The sequence below is a fragment of the Argopecten irradians genome, chromosome 1 (assembly GCF_041381155.1).
Source record: "Argopecten irradians isolate NY chromosome 1, Ai_NY, whole genome shotgun sequence".
In the NCBI taxonomy this organism is placed as follows: Eukaryota; Metazoa; Mollusca; class Bivalvia; order Pectinida; family Pectinidae; genus Argopecten; species Argopecten irradians.
The window spans coordinates 28,637,507-28,656,229 of NC_091134.1; the positions used below are offsets into that span (position 1 = coordinate 28,637,507).

Consider the following 18,723-nt stretch of genomic DNA (forward strand, 5'->3'; position numbering starts at 1 on the left):
TGCGATCGTGCCGTTACGACTGGGCCTATACTTCGCTTATAAAACAAAAGTAAACGCCATCGGCCATTGTACTCTATTAGAAATACAGGATAATTTCTTTAAACTTTGCTAAATCTACATGCTAATTTCAACTTTTGAAAAAATAGAATCGTGTTTTAAAAACTAAACGATGAGTTAGGTGAATTTAAACAAGGAATGATTATTGCGGAGATTTTAACGAAACTAATGATTTAATCGATAGAACAAGTTTGTTAATAACACAGGATAATTGTCATCTCTTAATGTGTCATCTTAATTATGGCTTCACCTCCGTGCATGCCACCTGCACTTAACTGGTATACGTCGTCATGTCGGCAACTCTATTTGTTCTGAAGCAGTTATGGTTAAAGGGACATAACTCGAGATGAACTCGACAACCGGTCACAATCGTTTTGGAAATTTTGACTGGCGAAAATAACTGCTCCTTAACGACGTAAGGCACATTCTTTGCGCGAAATTTCTGCATAAACGGATTGACTGAAATGACCTTTGTGACCTTGAATGCATGTCAAGGTTATTCGCTTATAAGCATAATACCATGCATAATGAAGACCCCGGCTGATGTTTCCAAAGAATTGTGTTAATGTAAAATAATATATGTATTACAGTATCAATACCATCTCTGGAGTCTATACTAATCGTACCAAGGTTATGTCCACAACATCCCGCCTGTATTCATATACGACACAGGTCTTATATAAACTGTATAACATTCATTTTTAGCGTTTTAGAATAAATTATCACTTTCGATATTAAAGCAATCTAGTGATAACACTAATACAACCATCGTAAATCGGTTACATAGCATGTGCTCGCTTCCTGTGATCAGGGGTATCACAATAACATATCCTGATATATTAATCATTTCACTTTTACCTTTTACGCGGTAGTTATATATAGTAATTGAAAACTTGTGCTGCTACTTTGATTTAATAAATGAATATATGCCTTTGTTACCTTACATATAAATGACTTTGTTACCTTACATATAAATGACAAAATAACTAGTATTTCTGAAGCATTTTTTTCTGTAGACATATGAATATACTGTGACGTGTAATTCATAATGAAGAAGAGATGAGCTTACCGTTTGATTTTCGTCAAACATGACATCTTTCTTCAGTAATGTCACTAACTGTGACCTCAGAATCAATCCATCCATACGTAGGCGAACGTTCTTTGGGAAATCTTGTTCTCTGAAATAAGATAAGATCATCGAAGGACTGAGTGACGAAATATAAATAACAAGCAAATTCGTGGAATTTCAATCCCCCGCTTTCAGGACATATTGTAGGAAAACATTATTGAGGTTGGGTTAAATCATTGGTTGAAACATGAAAAAATAAACTGAATTCTTATTCGGAAGAAAGACATTTAACTTTGTTACCAAATTTGAAGAAAATCGGTTAATAGTTATTGTACGGAAATGGAAGAAAATGACTTTTTTTTATTAAATTAAAGGGTCATAACTCTGCTGATTAAGATATGTCAAAAGAGGCGATCGAATTTGGCTAAGCCCTTAAGGCATTTAACTTTGTTACCAAGTTTTAACAATATTAGTTTTAACATTTGTTAGTTATTACACAGAAACTGCAGAAAAATGACATTTGTAGTAAATTATAGGGTGATAACTCTGATAAATAACATCCGCTGAAAGAGTTGATTGAACCTGGCCAGGCACTTAAGGCATTCAACCTTGTTACCAAGTTTGAAGAAAATCGGTTAATATTTATTACAGTTATTGTACGGAAGTGGCAGAAACTGACTTTTTATTTAAGCAAAGGGCCATAACTCCGCTAAATAAGATTCGTTGAAAGTCGCGATTGAACTTGGCAGAGTCCTTAAGGCATTTAACCTTGTTACTAAGTTTGAAGAAAATCTGTTTACATTTGTTACACTTATTGCACGGAAATGGCAGAAAATGGCGTTTTTAGTAATTCAAAGGGCCCTAACTCCGCTAAATAAGGTCCATCGACAGTCGCGATCGAAATTGGCCGAGCCCTTACGGCATTTAACCTTGTCACCAAGTTTGAAGAAAATCGATTTAAATTTGTTACAGTTATTGCACGGAAACGAAGTGTTCCAGACAGACAAACGAACAAACCGAAATTAATATCCCCGTTTCGGAGAAAGCGGGGGATAATAAAATAAAAACAATGAATCAGATGATGATTTTCAGCATGACCAAAAGTCAATTTTAAAGCACATTAAAAACAGGAAAGGCAAAAAGTCAATATATGAGACGTAAATATACCGATGTCATGTTTGAACATCCAATATTTACGTCATATATATACGTCATTTAAAAAAAAATCTGCAAATAAAAGAAACAGATAATTGCGTTCATACTTAATTTAAGGAAAACGGAATAAATTAGTTTATTTATCGCAATCAATTATATTGACATGTTTGATATTTTAAGGAAATATAAATTGTACTTATGCACTTTTCAATTACACTGACTCGTTAAATAATGTTTAATATTATTGTAAATAATTTATCATGTTTGTCAATTTTAGTAATGTCGGTAGTCGCTGCGCTAAAATAAAATAAAATTTGTTGCCGTTGATTTGAATTCTACCCTAGTACCTATCTGGTTACGAATTATGATTATATTTATGATATATTAATATATTTGAATGGCGATAGCTGGCATAAAACTATTGCAAATATGTCTTAACCTTCGAAATTTGTCCGTTTATGACATGATTTACTTAAATTTAGTGTTCACTTGGGTTTATGGGCTTCGCCAATAATTGGCTACAAACAGTTATAGTCTTAGTCTGAACAGCTGATGGTATCACTGGATTCCACACTCAACATCAGTGAGAAAGCTAAATAAACGTGGGATAAGGGAGTGATCTCCCTTACAGAGAGCGATATTAAAATACAATTACGAAAATGTTTGTATATCATCGCTTATTATATTTATAAACTGAGGCGGTGCCGAGTCTATACCATTCGAATATTCCGTATTTGCAGTTATCTGCCCATGAGTAGGTATTGATTGTAACGTCACGTGATTCCGAGTGTAACGTCATACTTTCCAGAGAAAATGACGTGAGTTGCGCTCACAAAATAATGACGTCATAATGGATATCTACAAGAAAATGATGTAACTCTGTAATATGCACAGATGGAACACAATATACATCAAGTGATTTTAACAGCGCGAAATTGAAACCTGTATTGTTTCAGTTTAAATCATCCGGTGAAGTGAGATCATATCTTGTTGTAATGTTGATTACTTACGTCGGAGAATGAGGCTCCTCATCTGGCAAGTTCTGTGTCTGAAAAATAGATTTGCAAAACAAAATAAGATCGTGATGACTATAACGTATGAATTATATGCAAGAGCAAGAGCAAATAATGTCTACACTGCAAAATACATCGGTACATAAAATGATATTGATTCCATGAAAAACAATTAGGAAATAAGACAAGACAAGAAATTAATCAGAATCATATCATGAAGTTCTAAGCCGTATGCCAAACACTGAAGAAGACCAGTGCTCGAATAATAAAACACGGATTCTAGCTGTTAAATTTAAATAGGAAGCAATGATTAAGGGTCGTGTAATCTTAACTTACGACAAGCTAGTGGAAAATATTCTCAACGAAATTAAAACTATGTTCATGTATTGTTATGTTTACGACAGCGGATCAAAGGAAATTAGGTAACCAATAGAAAAATTACAAAATTTCTAAAAAGTTTACTACCTATTCGGTTTTATTTACACCTTTTTCCTCAAAACAACAACAAATGTATTTTATAAAGCAAATAGCCTGCTCATATTGACAAAAAAAAAGAAGTCAACTATGTTGTGGTTGTGGGTAATGACTGGAAAAGCACGGTTTAGCACGGGTTTTAATGGGGCGTTAAGTGAACCAAATTGAGGAGTTCATTCTTTCATTACTCAGGCCAAAAACATGTTGCAAGTGCTAATTTTCTTTAAGAAGATAAATTTCCTATCATTATAACATAATTAAATAATTTTGAAATATTTTGTTAACTTTTCATGCATTTATGTTTACTTTTGGCGATCGTCATATTTTTTTATTTGCCGTCAAAAACCGTCTGCAGATATTCAAATTATGGAACTGGTTAGAAACCTTTCTTATTAGTGGAAGACAAATATCACCATACACCAAAATTATCATGCAACATAAACAAATAAATCAGCTGATTTAATAAATGAGAAGAATAAAAAAATCTCCGACAATGATCAGGTGGGTCTAGAACAATTCTTTTATTGGCTGCCATGTCTTTACATCCCTGCCAATTATCAACTCAGGAAGGAACTGGGGAAGACGTTTCAAATGCATTTTTTCAAGAAGGCAGCCAGTGGATATCATCTTGGATTTTAGACCGTCCATCTGGTCTAGATCATCTGTGGATCATTCCTCTGAGACGAATTACAAAATGGGACAAGTTTACGAATGCTAACGGCGTACGACGACGGACGAACCACTATGACCATATATAGATCATCCTGATCGTTTTTGTGAGATGATCTTAACAGAACAAGAATATAAAGTAGTGTATCGAACTGGCTTAATAGTCCAATCATACAATATTTTAAGCACAATGTATTTCATTTTTTTGCTGAAAGAATCGCTACAATGTCATCGATGAAATGTTTGCTATTGAACTTTTCCATCTTTGTTTATAACCACAGTCTGCCACTGCATGCTAAACTTTCAGGATGAGCTACTCTAAAAGATACTTGTATTTTATATTGATTGCATTGTTAAGACAATAATACTAAAATTACCAGGCAAACTATATTTCGACGATAATTAGATGGTTTATTTAGTTGAAGAGAATGTGTTTAAATATCAAAGGGACTGGCGGGGACTGGCGAGAGCCCTAATATGGCACCATAATAAAATTTATTTGCCCCATAAAAGGTAATAAATGAAAAACTATAAGTTTTTCTGAAAATATTAACTGCAATAGCTGTAAAACAGAAATTGAAAGCATAGAACATATTTTTTTGGTATTGTAAAAAATCCTTTGAAATAAAGCTTTTTTCTAATTGTACTTACATCATTATATTAAAGATGCTCCACCGCCGACAGAGCATAACTGATACTCATCATTTGAACATTAATTGGTGTTTAATCGTGTATATATAGGTCTAGTTAACACAAAAAACTAATATAAAATAATTAATGTTGCCTTTGGTGTATGCGTAATCAGTGCTTCATTCCATATAGGATATAGTGCCATGGAATTTTTTCGGGATGCAATTAATTATTTTTCATATTTTGAACTTGAAGTAAAATTAGAAGCTCAAACTTTTCAAAGGTGGTAATAGTGTAAAATAAGTAACTTTTGTAACTGAAGAAAAATACTAAATCGTCTGCTTCTGTTTTTGATAGTGAAAAAATACCATTTGTCCGCGGTGGAGCATCTTTAATTCAATATAATCTATCAAATTATAGGGATAATCCTGTTAAGATTAGTAACTTTTTTTCTCTCCAAAACTCTCTTAAAACTGTAATCCTTCAAAAACTTTTGGACTCATTATATAAAATTTAAATAATAATTATATTTCCACATGTGTTTTGTATGCTGGGCGAGAGCCCTCTTGTGTGGGGACAATATAGTTCGAGGATTTGACTCCGGGGCATCCCAACCCTGGCAGCCCTTTTCAAAATTGTAGTACAATGTATATAACATGTAGGTACCTTGGGGGAGGAGTTTCCATCAATGTCTTTATACCGCTACATACATATTGTAATACCACATACGAATGTGGTAACGATACTATCAAACATTGATTACATTCTAGGTCAGCACTAATTTTAACAAAAATGAAACGCTTTAGACAGAAGAATCTTATAATATGGCTTAAATCAAAAGTTACAAACATATGTTAATCCTTCCTAGTGTCATAAACCTGTGAATCATATATCACATATAGATCAGATGTACATATCGTGCAGTCGAAATGTTTATATGAATCGGATCACCCGGATAAATATTTAAAACTATGTAATTATAATGAACCTGCTGATCTGAACTAAATCCTATCAATTACTGAGACAAATCTCGTTTGAAGTAAACGTTTTCATAAACATGAATCGTATTTTTTGCTTAATATAACCGCAAAATCTTAATCTTATAATATATATATAAAGACAGTCAGGTGTCTCCTGACTTTCCCTGAAAATATTTATTTCAATGACATCTGTTTTTCGAACATAAATTAGTTTTTATAATAACGTAATAGTTACAAATTCCAAAATAATCTTGAAAACGAAATTAAGAAACTTTTTTTCAATACCTCAGTTGGTATATCATGTAGAAGTCATGAATCGCATTAGAAATCAGTCCCTGACATACATTAATGGTATTACCTGCGTCTCCTCAATGATAGACACTATCGGGAAGGCATTATGGGCAGTTGTCCTAAGGATTTGCACAATCGACTGAACCCTGGTTCTTGGATAAAGAAAGTGGAGTTTTCGCTCCATAATATCCTCAGCTTTTAATCTGAAAAATAAAGTATGTTACGTAAAACTAAAGCAATCAGATATCTGTTTTTATATTCCTATTTCAAATAAACTGTTGGGTAATTGGAATAAAATCAAGTTCCAGACAGATTCAGGTATTGGCATAACAGAATATTTTGCGATAGAAATATGATATATGATATTTTTTGCATATTCGCAGAGTTTACAAGTTACACAATTAATTACGAGTCATCAATAATACCAAATTTTTTCCATTTTGCATACACATTTTCAATCAACCTTTAAAAGCACCAAAGAATTCCTTTATAGGCATGTAAAATATCACAAGTTTAAAAGGCATGTACCTTAAACCGATGTCATATGTACGAGCATTGGTTTAACAAGATGTTTTGTTGATGCTCAGTTTTGATTGTTGTCGGAACAACCTTGAACCATACTGCTGTTCTCGACTGAACCGTTATAATTCAACACTATAGAGTAATTTAAAGACCTATTCAAATTGCTAAGATCATATTAAGATATGCCAAAAGGCAAAAAAGCCAGCGTATCCGGAGAAAAACTACTGACTTACAGCCAATGACAGGCAAATGTCCAATTAGGAGTTTCGGACTCGAAAACCAGAGTGTAATATGTTTGAATGCCTTAACCAATTGACCATCGCGGCTCCTTATATACTGGCTGGCGACATATTTCTATATTTTCTTACTAAATGTTGCATTAAAATTTTAGTGTTGAAAATAATTGTATTTAGCCGACACTTCAGATTGATAACCTTTCAGTAAATATTTTACAATGAAAAAAGGAAATCAAAAAGGTGCTTAAAAAACACTTGATAGTTGTTTTGGTTTATTAGTCATGTACTTATGTATATAATGCTCTAATGGACTTCCTGTTCATTGATGTCCGATCAAGTACTATTAAAACATATAGGTGTAAATTTGGATGGCTCATTGCGCAAGTGTTGGTTAAGGCGCGACTTCAATTTCCGGTAGATCGTTCCATGTACCGACATTTCTACTGCTAAATTTGTTTTGTGGCATTTAATCTAACCCTGAGCTTCATTATTGTTTTTGACTGATGACAGCAGCATGAGATATTGCGTTCAGCAATATCGATATCATTGATTATTTTGTAGAGGTCATTCTGTATAGCTTGTCTGTCTCGGACACATCCAATATTTATTTCCAGCTTAGCGTCGGTGAACATTTTACAATTCAGTTTACCATTTCAGGCATATTGTTAATAAATATCGTCAAGGGGCCCATGGGCCTTAGCGGTCAATCTATCGGTACAATACAACTTTTTTAAAGTATACAGTGCACAGTGAAGAAAGAATCTTTGAATCAATACAAAAAACTAATTGTATTTTCTTCAACAAACAGTTAGAACATTGCATATTAGTAGATGCTTCTGATATAATTGACCACTTTGTCCTTGAAAATAGGTCATGGTCATTCGAGTAAATAAACTTGAATATGCATGATCCAGCATGTTACAGACATAATATTTATATATTTGAAATCTCTGTGAGCTTAAAGCATACTACTAAGTCTCTCGGTTATTGAAATGAAGTAATCTAAAGATTTTAACCAATCGACACGTGTAACATTGAATTAAGGTCAAGGTCATGCATATGAACAAATTTGATATCCCTTCATCCCAGCATACAACAGGCCCAATATCAGATCTATAGGTCTCTGAGTAATTGACAAGAGGGCGTTTAAATTTCATTCATTTTTACAAACCTAGTAGCTCTTTATCCCAACATGATATAAGCATTATACTAGATATCGAGGCCCTTGGCAAGACATTGCTTATACATTTATATTAATTGACCACTGTAACCTTAGAGAGATAATCAGTGACAAAGCATGATACAGACTCAATACTTATTACCTAGGCCAGTTAGATTTTTTGCATATAATCTTTTAACCTATTTCATATTTTAACTTATTTGACCTATCTGACATTGATTGAAGGTCATGGTAATTTGCTTGAACGCACTTGGTAGCCCTTTATCCCAACATGTTACAGACAGAGAGGGAAGTAGAGAATAAGCTGGGGGGTTCTCTAATGTTACTCAAGTTTCTTCTATCTTCTTGAACTTCTACATTTCCAGCTGATAAACAACCCAAAACCCATTTTTTCGACGGACACATTTTTTTCATAGGTTGTTTGATAGGATATTGCTCACAATTCGAAATAAAATGCATACACGTATAAGTGATTTAAAGGGACAATTCATTCTACAAGAACATTAAAATTTGTATATATATCGGAAAACCCCCAGTTCTAATGGAAATTAGATCAGTCGGTTTTACTGTGATATGTCAGAAAATCCCATGGTGGTGAAATGCGTGTGAAATGTTCAAACTCATTCGCTGTCCGCCATTACACATTGTGGTCGAATATCTTGTATGCCGAACCCAGTCCCTTGTTCGTAGAGTAATGCTACTTTTGTCTAGATCAGCTCAAATCGCTCTGACAGACGTGTGTTTACCTTATTAGGTAAATTTTCTTGCTTAAAAATCATTATATCACCTCCACAGTGGTTATGTAGTTCATTTGTTTAACGTGCGTGACTTTGGCTCGGATATTTGTACAGTGTACACATTGTACCTGCTTAATCGTATTGATCAACGATTTGTAATTACAACGGTATCAATTAAAATACTAAACAATGACGTGGAATTTGTCAATATCTTATGTTACATGTTTCATAAGAAATGTAGAACAATACATTTATGCCATATTTTGCTTCTTGGTTATGTAAAAGAATTAGCGTGAGTGAATTGTCCCTTTAAGAATCTTTTTCAATAATTATTATTGAATAAGATGTTTATAGAAAGTTATTTTTCTCTTTATTTCATGATATACTTACCTTTCCATTCCGGTTGGAACTTCCCATTCAAGTAAAGGAACACCACGAAGATGTATATGTATATCATACAAACCCTCATTGAAGAGGTCGCCTGACCATTTAGCTATCTAAAAAAGAAACAAAAGAGGTTTTAGTAATATAGCACATGTTTTCGGTGTCTAAGTGAGATTTTATTTATGTTTTTTAGTGATTTTTTTCAGATTCTATATAATTCCTAGTTTAAGTGCTGACAAGCACACATCTCTCACGTGTAAAATAGTGATATGATCAATAATCCTTTGAGGTTATGGGGACACATATAAAATTTAAAAATCGTTCTTTTTTAAATAAATATTAAATATCGTAATTGGTTCTAAGAGAGAGAGGGGGAGGGAAGGAGAGTCAGAAAACCATTTCCTCCATCGAAGACGTCATGTTCACAACAAACCTTGAACACTTCCATCATAACCTACCATCAGCACCAACATCAGAGGCAGGCCATATGAAATCTCGTTGGTGGACTCAATTAGAATAACAGTCAAACTAATTGTCATTCGGACCACTCCACCCAGGAAAGCTGCTGCTCCAATCAAGGCGAATGTTCCAGAGTTGATCGCATGATTCCCATACCCTAATCTATCAAAATTACATGTGGCAACAGTAAAGCTATTGAATGGTATACAGAAGAATATTACGTATATTTTGTCTATATTGGGACATGTACTAAATGACTTTATATCGGGACATGTACTGAGTGACTTTATATCGGTACATGTACTGCATAAGTGACTTTATATCGGGACATGCCCTTAGTGACCTTATATCGGGACTTTATATCGGGACATGTACTGAGTGACTTTATATCGGGACATGTACTGAGTGACTTTATATCGGGACATGTACTGAGTGACTTTATATCGGGACATATACTGAGTGACTTTATATCGGGACATATACTGAGTGACTTTATATCGGGACATGTACTGAGTGACTTTATTTCGGGACATGTACTGAGTGACTTTGTATCAGGATATGGACTTAGTGACTTTATATCGGGACATGAACTGAGTGACTTTGTATCAGGACATGGACTGAGTGACTTTATATCGGACATGCACTCAGTGACTTTATATCGGGATTTTATATCGGGACATGCCCTTAGTGAATTGATATCGGGACTTGATATCGGGACATGTACTGAGTGACTTTATATCGGGACTTTATATCGTGACATGTACTGAGTGACTTTATTTCGGGACATGTACTGAGTGACTTTATATCGGGACATGTACTGAGTGACTTTATATCGGGATTTTATATCGGGACATGCCCTTAGTGAATTGATATCGGGACTTGATATCGGGACATGTACTGAGTGACTTTATATCGGGACTTTATATCGTGACATGTACTGAGTGACTTTATTTCGGGACATGTACTGAGTGACTTTATATCGGGACATGTACTGAGTGACTTTATATCGGGATTTTATATCGGGACATGCCGTTAGTGACTTTATATCGGGACTTTATATCGGGACATGTACTGAGTGACTTTATATCGGGACATGTACTGAGTGACTTTATATCGGGACATGTACTAAGTGACTTTATATCGGGACATGTACTAAGTGACTTTATATCGGGACATGTACTGAGTGACTTTATATCGGAACATGTACTGAGTGACTTTATATCGGGACATGTACTAAGTTACTTCATATTGGGGCATGTACTGAGTGACTTTATATAAGGACATGTACTGAGTGACTTTATATCAAGTCACTTGGTCAAACTTTGATGTTTGAAAGCTCACGAAATCTTAGGACGTTTTCTGCTTTAATAGAAGAATTCACAGAAAATGCATTGGTGTATGAGCTTTGATTTTTTTTAATATTTGTTTACCGTGGATATTTGATTTTTTATTCAGATACCGTGGATATTTGATTTTTTATTTGGTTACCATGGATATTTGATTGTTTAATTGGTTATTGTGCATATATAAACTTGTGAATTATATGAATTCATTGGAAAAATAATTAAAGAAATGACAAAGATTCTATTTCGAAAATTTTAACTTACAACACAAGAAGTCGAGCGACAAATCGTCCATAGGCGGCCCCACATAATAAACTTGGTACAAACAAGCCACTGGGTACATTTGTTCCATACGTCCAACAGGCCAAGACGAAGAAAAACAAGAAGAAGAATCCCAAGGTTCGGAGGCTAAAACCGTCTGAGAATGAAAAAAAAACCCGAAGACATTATTTACTCATTCATACTAATAAGGGGCTATGTAAAGTCGTACATTCTTACTTATCAAAATTTTGTCTTATATCAAAATTGTTATATCATAATATTTCATCACACATTTTGAAAAAAAAAGTAATAAATTTAGCCTAAAGCCTTAAATTAAATAGCTAATAGGGAAGCGCTTGTTATGTTTTTCAAATACAAACAACCTGGTTAAACAGAATGGTGAGTTTTACTAAGGACAGGAATTAATCATACTTAAAAACTATTGAATTGTTCAAATTGTTCCTGTTACTCTTTTTTTGTTGACAAATGGACGACATTTGTATTTATATACAACATATCCTTTTTGTGGTTATGTAAATGGCGTTTGCGGTAATGCAAATGGCAATCGATGCTTCGTTTTCGGCGATAAAGACAAAACTGATTGTACCTCTAAATTCGCACCATACGTACCTTGCAGCAAAATGTCAAGTAAGATTTGACCCCGATACTGTTCGTATTTGCAGATGTAGTTAAAATTAAGCTATATCAAAGAATATTGATAACAATTTCTCCATACTTTGGTGCAGCAGTTGTTGAAGGTCGATCATTGTAAGCATTTTGAACTGATCGACATATAAATAACGATGGTTGCCGAACGAAAGTCGGAAAGTTCATGACCTGTTCTCAGAAGAGTTCGAAAAGGCGTCACGTCGATACGGTAGTCACATGGTGTTCACAGCAATGCCGTTGCAAAGTCGGCTAACTTCTGTTCGTTTGAAAAGTGGGACCCACGTAGCCATGTTCAATATCAATTTTGATTATTATAAATATTAACTTCCTTTGTCCCATCTCTGCATGCTTTACAATAGGATTTTTTTCAAAATTATTTTAACCCCCCCAAAAAATCAGACAGATACGGGTATTTGGACTTTAAAACAAACTCCCGTTAAATCTTCAGCAACATTCTATTTTTTTTCATTTCTGTTACCTTTCTCAATACGTTTATCCGCAGGTTTATACGAACTACTTTGAAACAGAAAGTGTTTCTGTTGCATTTTAAAAGAACTTGCCGTTTGCATCGGAAACCTAATCGAAGCGGCAACATAAAATCCGGATAAAAAAATCTGATGACGTGATATAAGCCCGCGCTGATAACTCATATCAGCTCATGCTAATATCAAATTATGTCGTCTTAATTTTATATCAGCCCAGTTGCTGGTATGACAGCACTAGTATCACACGGGCAAAGTGGTCATGTTCAAAGACAGAAGTATGATAAATTACTATATAAAGAAATGATTAGTTTAAAAAATAGACTTACCTGTTTCTGGCTGGTGGAATAACTGTTTAATGGCTTCTTCTTGGGAGTTAAAAAATAGTGTTGCCATATCGTTATAAAATCCATCGGGACAGAAGTAGGTCCGCACAGCAGTCTCAATGGTATTTGATGTCTCGCTTGTAAGCTACAAATATTAAGTTTTATGCACCATACCAAATGATTTATACACGCCTCGAAGGACGTAATGTTTTAGTAGACTACCATCAGGTATTAAAATCACCAGTCTGTCTAATTTTCTATATTAATCTTTCAAATATGTGTCGATACAAACCTCACTGTACATTAATTCATCCATTTCTATCCTACACAGTGCGGATTTACCAAATAAAATACTACTAGTATTATATTTCATTTATCTAATAAATAGATGATCTTACACGAGTGGCTATGCAATATGAAATTAATCAAATGAATTCAATAATAAGCATTTTCGTCTAAAGGCTCGTGCCATATCAAATTATTTATTTAGTTTGATTTTCATATTACATAGTCACGAGTGCAATATTTTGTTTTTGAACGCCCTTGATACTTCATCCAAATACCAATATACAAAAATGTATTCATAATTTGACTACTAAAAAGGGATATGACATAAATTTTATATAACTTCGTGGTGTAATCAGATTAAAATCCCCTGCCTATAGCTTTGCTGTTACCTCTGTTGCCATAGTACTCAGTAAACGATACCATGAACAGATTGGTGGTATCTACACAGATATTGAAAATCGGCAACAAAATGTTATTTATATTATAGAATCGTGTCTAGGTCGATATAAAATTGTACATTAATAAATGATTCCTTATGTTAAAAACTTTAAATCAATGTCTCATTATAAAACTTATACTTACATTTTGTGGAATCTCAGAGCACTCCCCAAGTGCTATTGAAGCTCCAAAAGACACTGATGTTGTCATAGCCGCGACTAGAGCAGCTTCCATTATCCTATTTAAATAAGTATTTTTGATTGTGTTGAGGTGATTACATTTGACAAGAATTCTTCCGGACACCTCCCGTTAACTACGTCGACGATATATTTTGTATTTGTCCATTACATATGTATCTACCATTGCGTGTAAGTACTGATTAACATTACGTCATGGTCTAATAGATACAACATCATATTGTTGTGGAGGGCAACGTACATGTAATTCGTACTCACAATATTATACCTACCCGCAAGGGAGATAACTCTGTAATATACAAAGACAGAATACCATTTAAATGTTATCCTTTAACATATAATTTATAATTTAATCCTTCGGCATTGGTCAGCTGACGACTCCTCGTCTGTGCAATAATCCCGATACTCAGTCAGACAACGGAGCTTAGTCGTCCAATAACCTTTTTGTTTCTCTCTTGATTCTTTTTATTCTTATTGTACACCAAATGTGTTAACTAACTTCCTCAATCTGAAGGTTATTGGACATCAGCACCATTTACAAGGCAATTAACAGAAAAGACAACTAAAACATGATTTAGATAAAGTAGCACAATGGGAAACTGGCTACTGAAAATTTGCTCAGACCATTCCAGACTACACTCTCCACAATCATACATTCCAACAAGTAGACTCGAGTAAATATTGCCCCAATACAGAAATCTATTAACATAATAGTGAAAATTAACGGCGTCAATAATAACGACAAAAAAGAAAGAAGATTTCATCATGGGCGGCTACATTTTTATTTTGACGCCAACGCTCAAAAACAACCCTCGCCCAAGCAATGTTCATTTTAGTGTTAACTTTTCCCTATTGTTCGATTCATTCGTTCATTCCTTGTGTTAATACAACTACCCCGAAAACTTGGTTTCCTTACGTAGGGGGTTCCTTCTCTGGTAAGTCTAAGGAAAATGACACTAGTTCTATATTTCTGTGTCACTTTAACACTGTGAAACCAAACCAGAGTGCGTAAAGAGACAAATCAGAAGCTCCGTCAAAATCCTATACTGCGTTTTAAATATCCTGACATATTTAAATTAATACAATGTTGTTTAATACATTCTCTTGTAATTAAAGGATTTTTTTAAATTAGTTTAATTGCCGATGTCCTAGCCGATGGAGGTGACACTCTGTGTCCTTTAATGAAAATTATGCAGAAAAGCGTCGCTGGCAATGTAATCTAGCAGTTGTCGCAAATCGTGAGATTTAGAACATAATGCTTCAATACAAATGACTTCTATGTGAGAACACATGATAACTGAATACATACCTTATTAATTTGTGCTTCTTGTTGACGTGCTTCATTCGATGTTTGGTGATTACCTTGTTAATATGATTAAACAAAGCTCCCAGTAGACCGCCAAAGAATCCCATCACAGTAAAGATAGCGAGATCTGCTATATTCCACAGTCGACAGCCGATACCACTCTCGTTTGTGCACTATGAAATAAAATGGAAAAAATACATTTTGTTCCTGTACTAACTGAATGAAGACAGAATGAATATCGAACTTTCAACATTAGCTCTATCTTAAATATATCCATCATCTTTCCTCAACATTGAATAGTATTGAGTATAAGAATTTAGTTTTAAAATTACTAAAGAGTCAGGAACTATCTCCAGCTGCGCTCTGATTTATAAGGTAGTGGAAGTCAGTCTTTCTCAAACGCTCGCTGTACCTATAGTCAAGCATCGCCTAAGGTATCTCTGACTAAAAGCCAAATAATCTGTTTGCAAATTGATTGTCCAGTCTCATACATTGTACAAATGGAAGCCGATATCACTTTTGTTTATATCCTGAAATTGAATTATACATATAAGGAAAAGAAAATGGTAATGGTACCACTGATATTTCGCAATAAAAAATCCATTTACTTTGATCAGTTTGAAGAGATGATATTTTTGTCATTTTTGTTCTTTCATGAATACAGATTAGACTATTGTTTTCGGATGTTTATTGTAGGGTTAATTCTGTTCAGTGATGAATTACAATGATGCGTTGTAACGTAATGATTATGCACGTATAGTAAATGATTGCTATGAAAATGGAATAAGAGGTACAGGGGGCCTGTATCAAGATTTGATAGAAGAAAAGGTGATAGGTTACCTTAAACACTCCGAAATTGATGAGTCCGGGGAGGTAGAAGTAGCCCCAGCTATTGGAATCAATCCCAGACAGGAAAAAGTTCAGGGAATAGGTCGCCGCCATTGAACAAAAGAACTGCATATGAAGAGATAAATATGGAAATAAAACATTAAAAATAAACAAAAAAAAGCTGTATACCGAGAAAATGTTTAACGAAACCTGCATTACTCTGTTGGAAACAAAACTAAATGCATAAAATAAACATTCCAATCTAACATTCATTTATGTGACGATGCTCGGATATCAGAATTAGAAGATGTATATATACATTCTCGGCCACATCCACGTGAAGTTTTAAAAGCGAAATGACGTACGACCCGATATCCGGACGTGATGACTGAGAAAAATCTATTTATCACATACCTTTACTATGTTACAATAGTGATACAAATAGTCACACAACACACGCATTTTAGGGAAATCGCCTCTGCAGTCGATCCAGCATCAAATAAAAAAACAAGATTACAGCACCTGTATTTAAAATGCATTCATAAAATACCATGCTACTGTTTTAGAATTAGGTTGTATATGTGTTTATCAACCTAGTTTAAGAGAGCATTTCCCGTGAATTCTGGATCAATCAATGTAAACGTTGGGTTCGCTCGTCAACAGGTTCGCCGTCTAAGTTTAGCCGGCAGTACAGTACAGATATGAAACCTAACCAATACGATTTAAGAAACAAACAGTAGATCTATCTACTCACCTGATGATAGGAAACGAATTTATCCAATTTCTTTAAACTGTTCCTATCCATGCGTTCAACTGAGCACTAGGCCTAACAGTTAGTCTAGACTAGGAACATTTAATCACGAAAAATACAACTAGCATGACCCGGCCACGATGACGAGGTCATCTACCGACTAAAATAAAACGTTTCGTAGTCCTTTTTATATACGTTCACATCTTCCTTCTCATAGGACACAAGAAACACAGTAAAATCCAATAGAATTTATGGCACATGATTTTGTCAGAGTGATCTCCATCATTGTGTTTTCTTTTTTATGAATGAATTGTGGCGCGTTTTGACGAGCTATGACGTAGTGACCATGTTGGGAGGGTTTATGTTATAGATGATAAAACATTAGTTTAAGGAATTTTGGTGTATCCTAAAACTATAGTTTTCCAGCATCATATGAATGTGTTATTGATGTTGAAATACTCAGATTATATTTGCACAATATAGACTAAATAAAATGTCGCGTGATTGGCAAATAGTAAAAAGAGAATATACGCTCTCGGGAAACTTGTTTACGATACTGACAAGTAAACCTAAAGCGAAGCGGTCATGACTAAAACTTACAAAACTCTATAAAAAGTCACAATAATAACGGTACCCGGTATGTGATAAATGCAATACCACACATATGTGTTGATCTGATGAGTCGGATCTCACTCGTTTGTTGCGCGGATGGAAAATATCACTCGTGTGCTAGGCACACTCGTGATATTTTCGTCCGCATATGGGTGGTATTGCTTATGTATTATATACGCATTATACGCATATAATTAAACCAATTTAAATCTAACCTTCGGACCAAACAACAACTAGACTAGTGTAAATGATAAACTGTGTTAAAGATACGATATATACATGTATCTCAGTAATACGATAATGAAGGATGTCATAAAAGTGGTCATAACAACTAAATTTATATTGATATAAAAAATAAATTACAACGCTATGATGCTATTTTATGTTATAAACTGCTTGTACATAAAATGAGCCTCAAAATACACTTAAATGAAACCGCAGTGTTTATGTCTGTGCATTTTTCCTATTTTAATATGTATACTTATCTATGGTATGTTGTCATCTACATATACATCAGATAGCATGCCAATATTGGCCAGGTATTGGTAATGGTCGTGCGGTCGGGTGGCCGCTGGCAGTCGGTGTGCTATCAATGTCCCAATATTGGCCCGATGTTGGTAATAGTCGTAGGGTCGGGGACAGCTGGCAGTCGGTGTACTATATATATCAGTGGCCCAATATTGGCCCGATGTTGGTAATAGTCGTACGGTCGGGGACAGCTGGCAGTCGGTGTTCTATATATCAGTGGCCCAATATTGGCCCGATGTTGGTAATAGTCGTACGGTCGGGTGACAGCTTGTATTCGGTCATGGCAGTCGATGAACTATCAGTGGTCCAATATCGGCCAGATATTGGTAATGGTCGTACGTACGGTCGGGTAACCGCTGGCAGTCGGTGTACTATCAATGTCCCAATATTGGCCAGATATTGGTAATGGTCGTACGGTCGGGTGCCAGCTTGTAGTCGGTCATGGCAGTCGATGAACTATCAGTGGCCCAATATTTGCCCGATGTTGGTAATAGTCGTACGGTCGGTGACAGCTTGTAGTCGGTCATATCAGTCGATGAACTATCAGTGGCCCAATATTGGCCAGATATTGGTAATAGTCGTACGGTCGGGTGACCGCTGGCAGTCGGTGTGCTATCAATGTCCCAATATTGGCCCGATGTTGGTAATGGTCGTACGGTCGGTTGACCGCTGGCAGTCGGTGTGCTATCAATGTCCCAATATTGGCCCGATGTTGGTAATGGTCGTACGGTCGGTTGACCGCTGGCAGTCGGTGTACAATCAATGTCCCAATATTGGCCCGATGTTGGTAATGGTCGTACGGTCGGGTGACCGCTGGCAGTCGGTGTACTATCAATGA

The 18,723-nt window shown here is 35.0% G+C and overlaps 1 protein-coding gene across 1 annotated transcript in view; it reads right to left on the bottom strand.

Moving 5' to 3' along the window:
- LOC138323097 (H(+)/Cl(-) exchange transporter 6-like) overlaps positions 1-18,723 on the bottom strand; it is a 109,483-nt gene that overhangs the window by 56,947 nt on the left and 33,813 nt on the right. Inside the window, exons 12-21 of the mRNA XM_069267447.1 lie at positions 16,007-16,120; positions 15,170-15,339; positions 13,808-13,901; positions 12,941-13,082; positions 11,464-11,617; positions 9,856-10,018; positions 9,404-9,510; positions 6,406-6,541; positions 3,292-3,329; positions 1,127-1,235 (exon numbers count right to left, since the gene is read on the bottom strand). Coding sequence (XP_069123548.1) covers positions 1,127-1,235; positions 3,292-3,329; positions 6,406-6,541; positions 9,404-9,510; positions 9,856-10,018; positions 11,464-11,617; positions 12,941-13,082; positions 13,808-13,901; positions 15,170-15,339; positions 16,007-16,120 — 1,227 coding nt within the window. The remainder of the gene's footprint in view (positions 1-1,126; positions 1,236-3,291; positions 3,330-6,405; positions 6,542-9,403; positions 9,511-9,855; positions 10,019-11,463; positions 11,618-12,940; positions 13,083-13,807; positions 13,902-15,169; positions 15,340-16,006; positions 16,121-18,723) is intronic.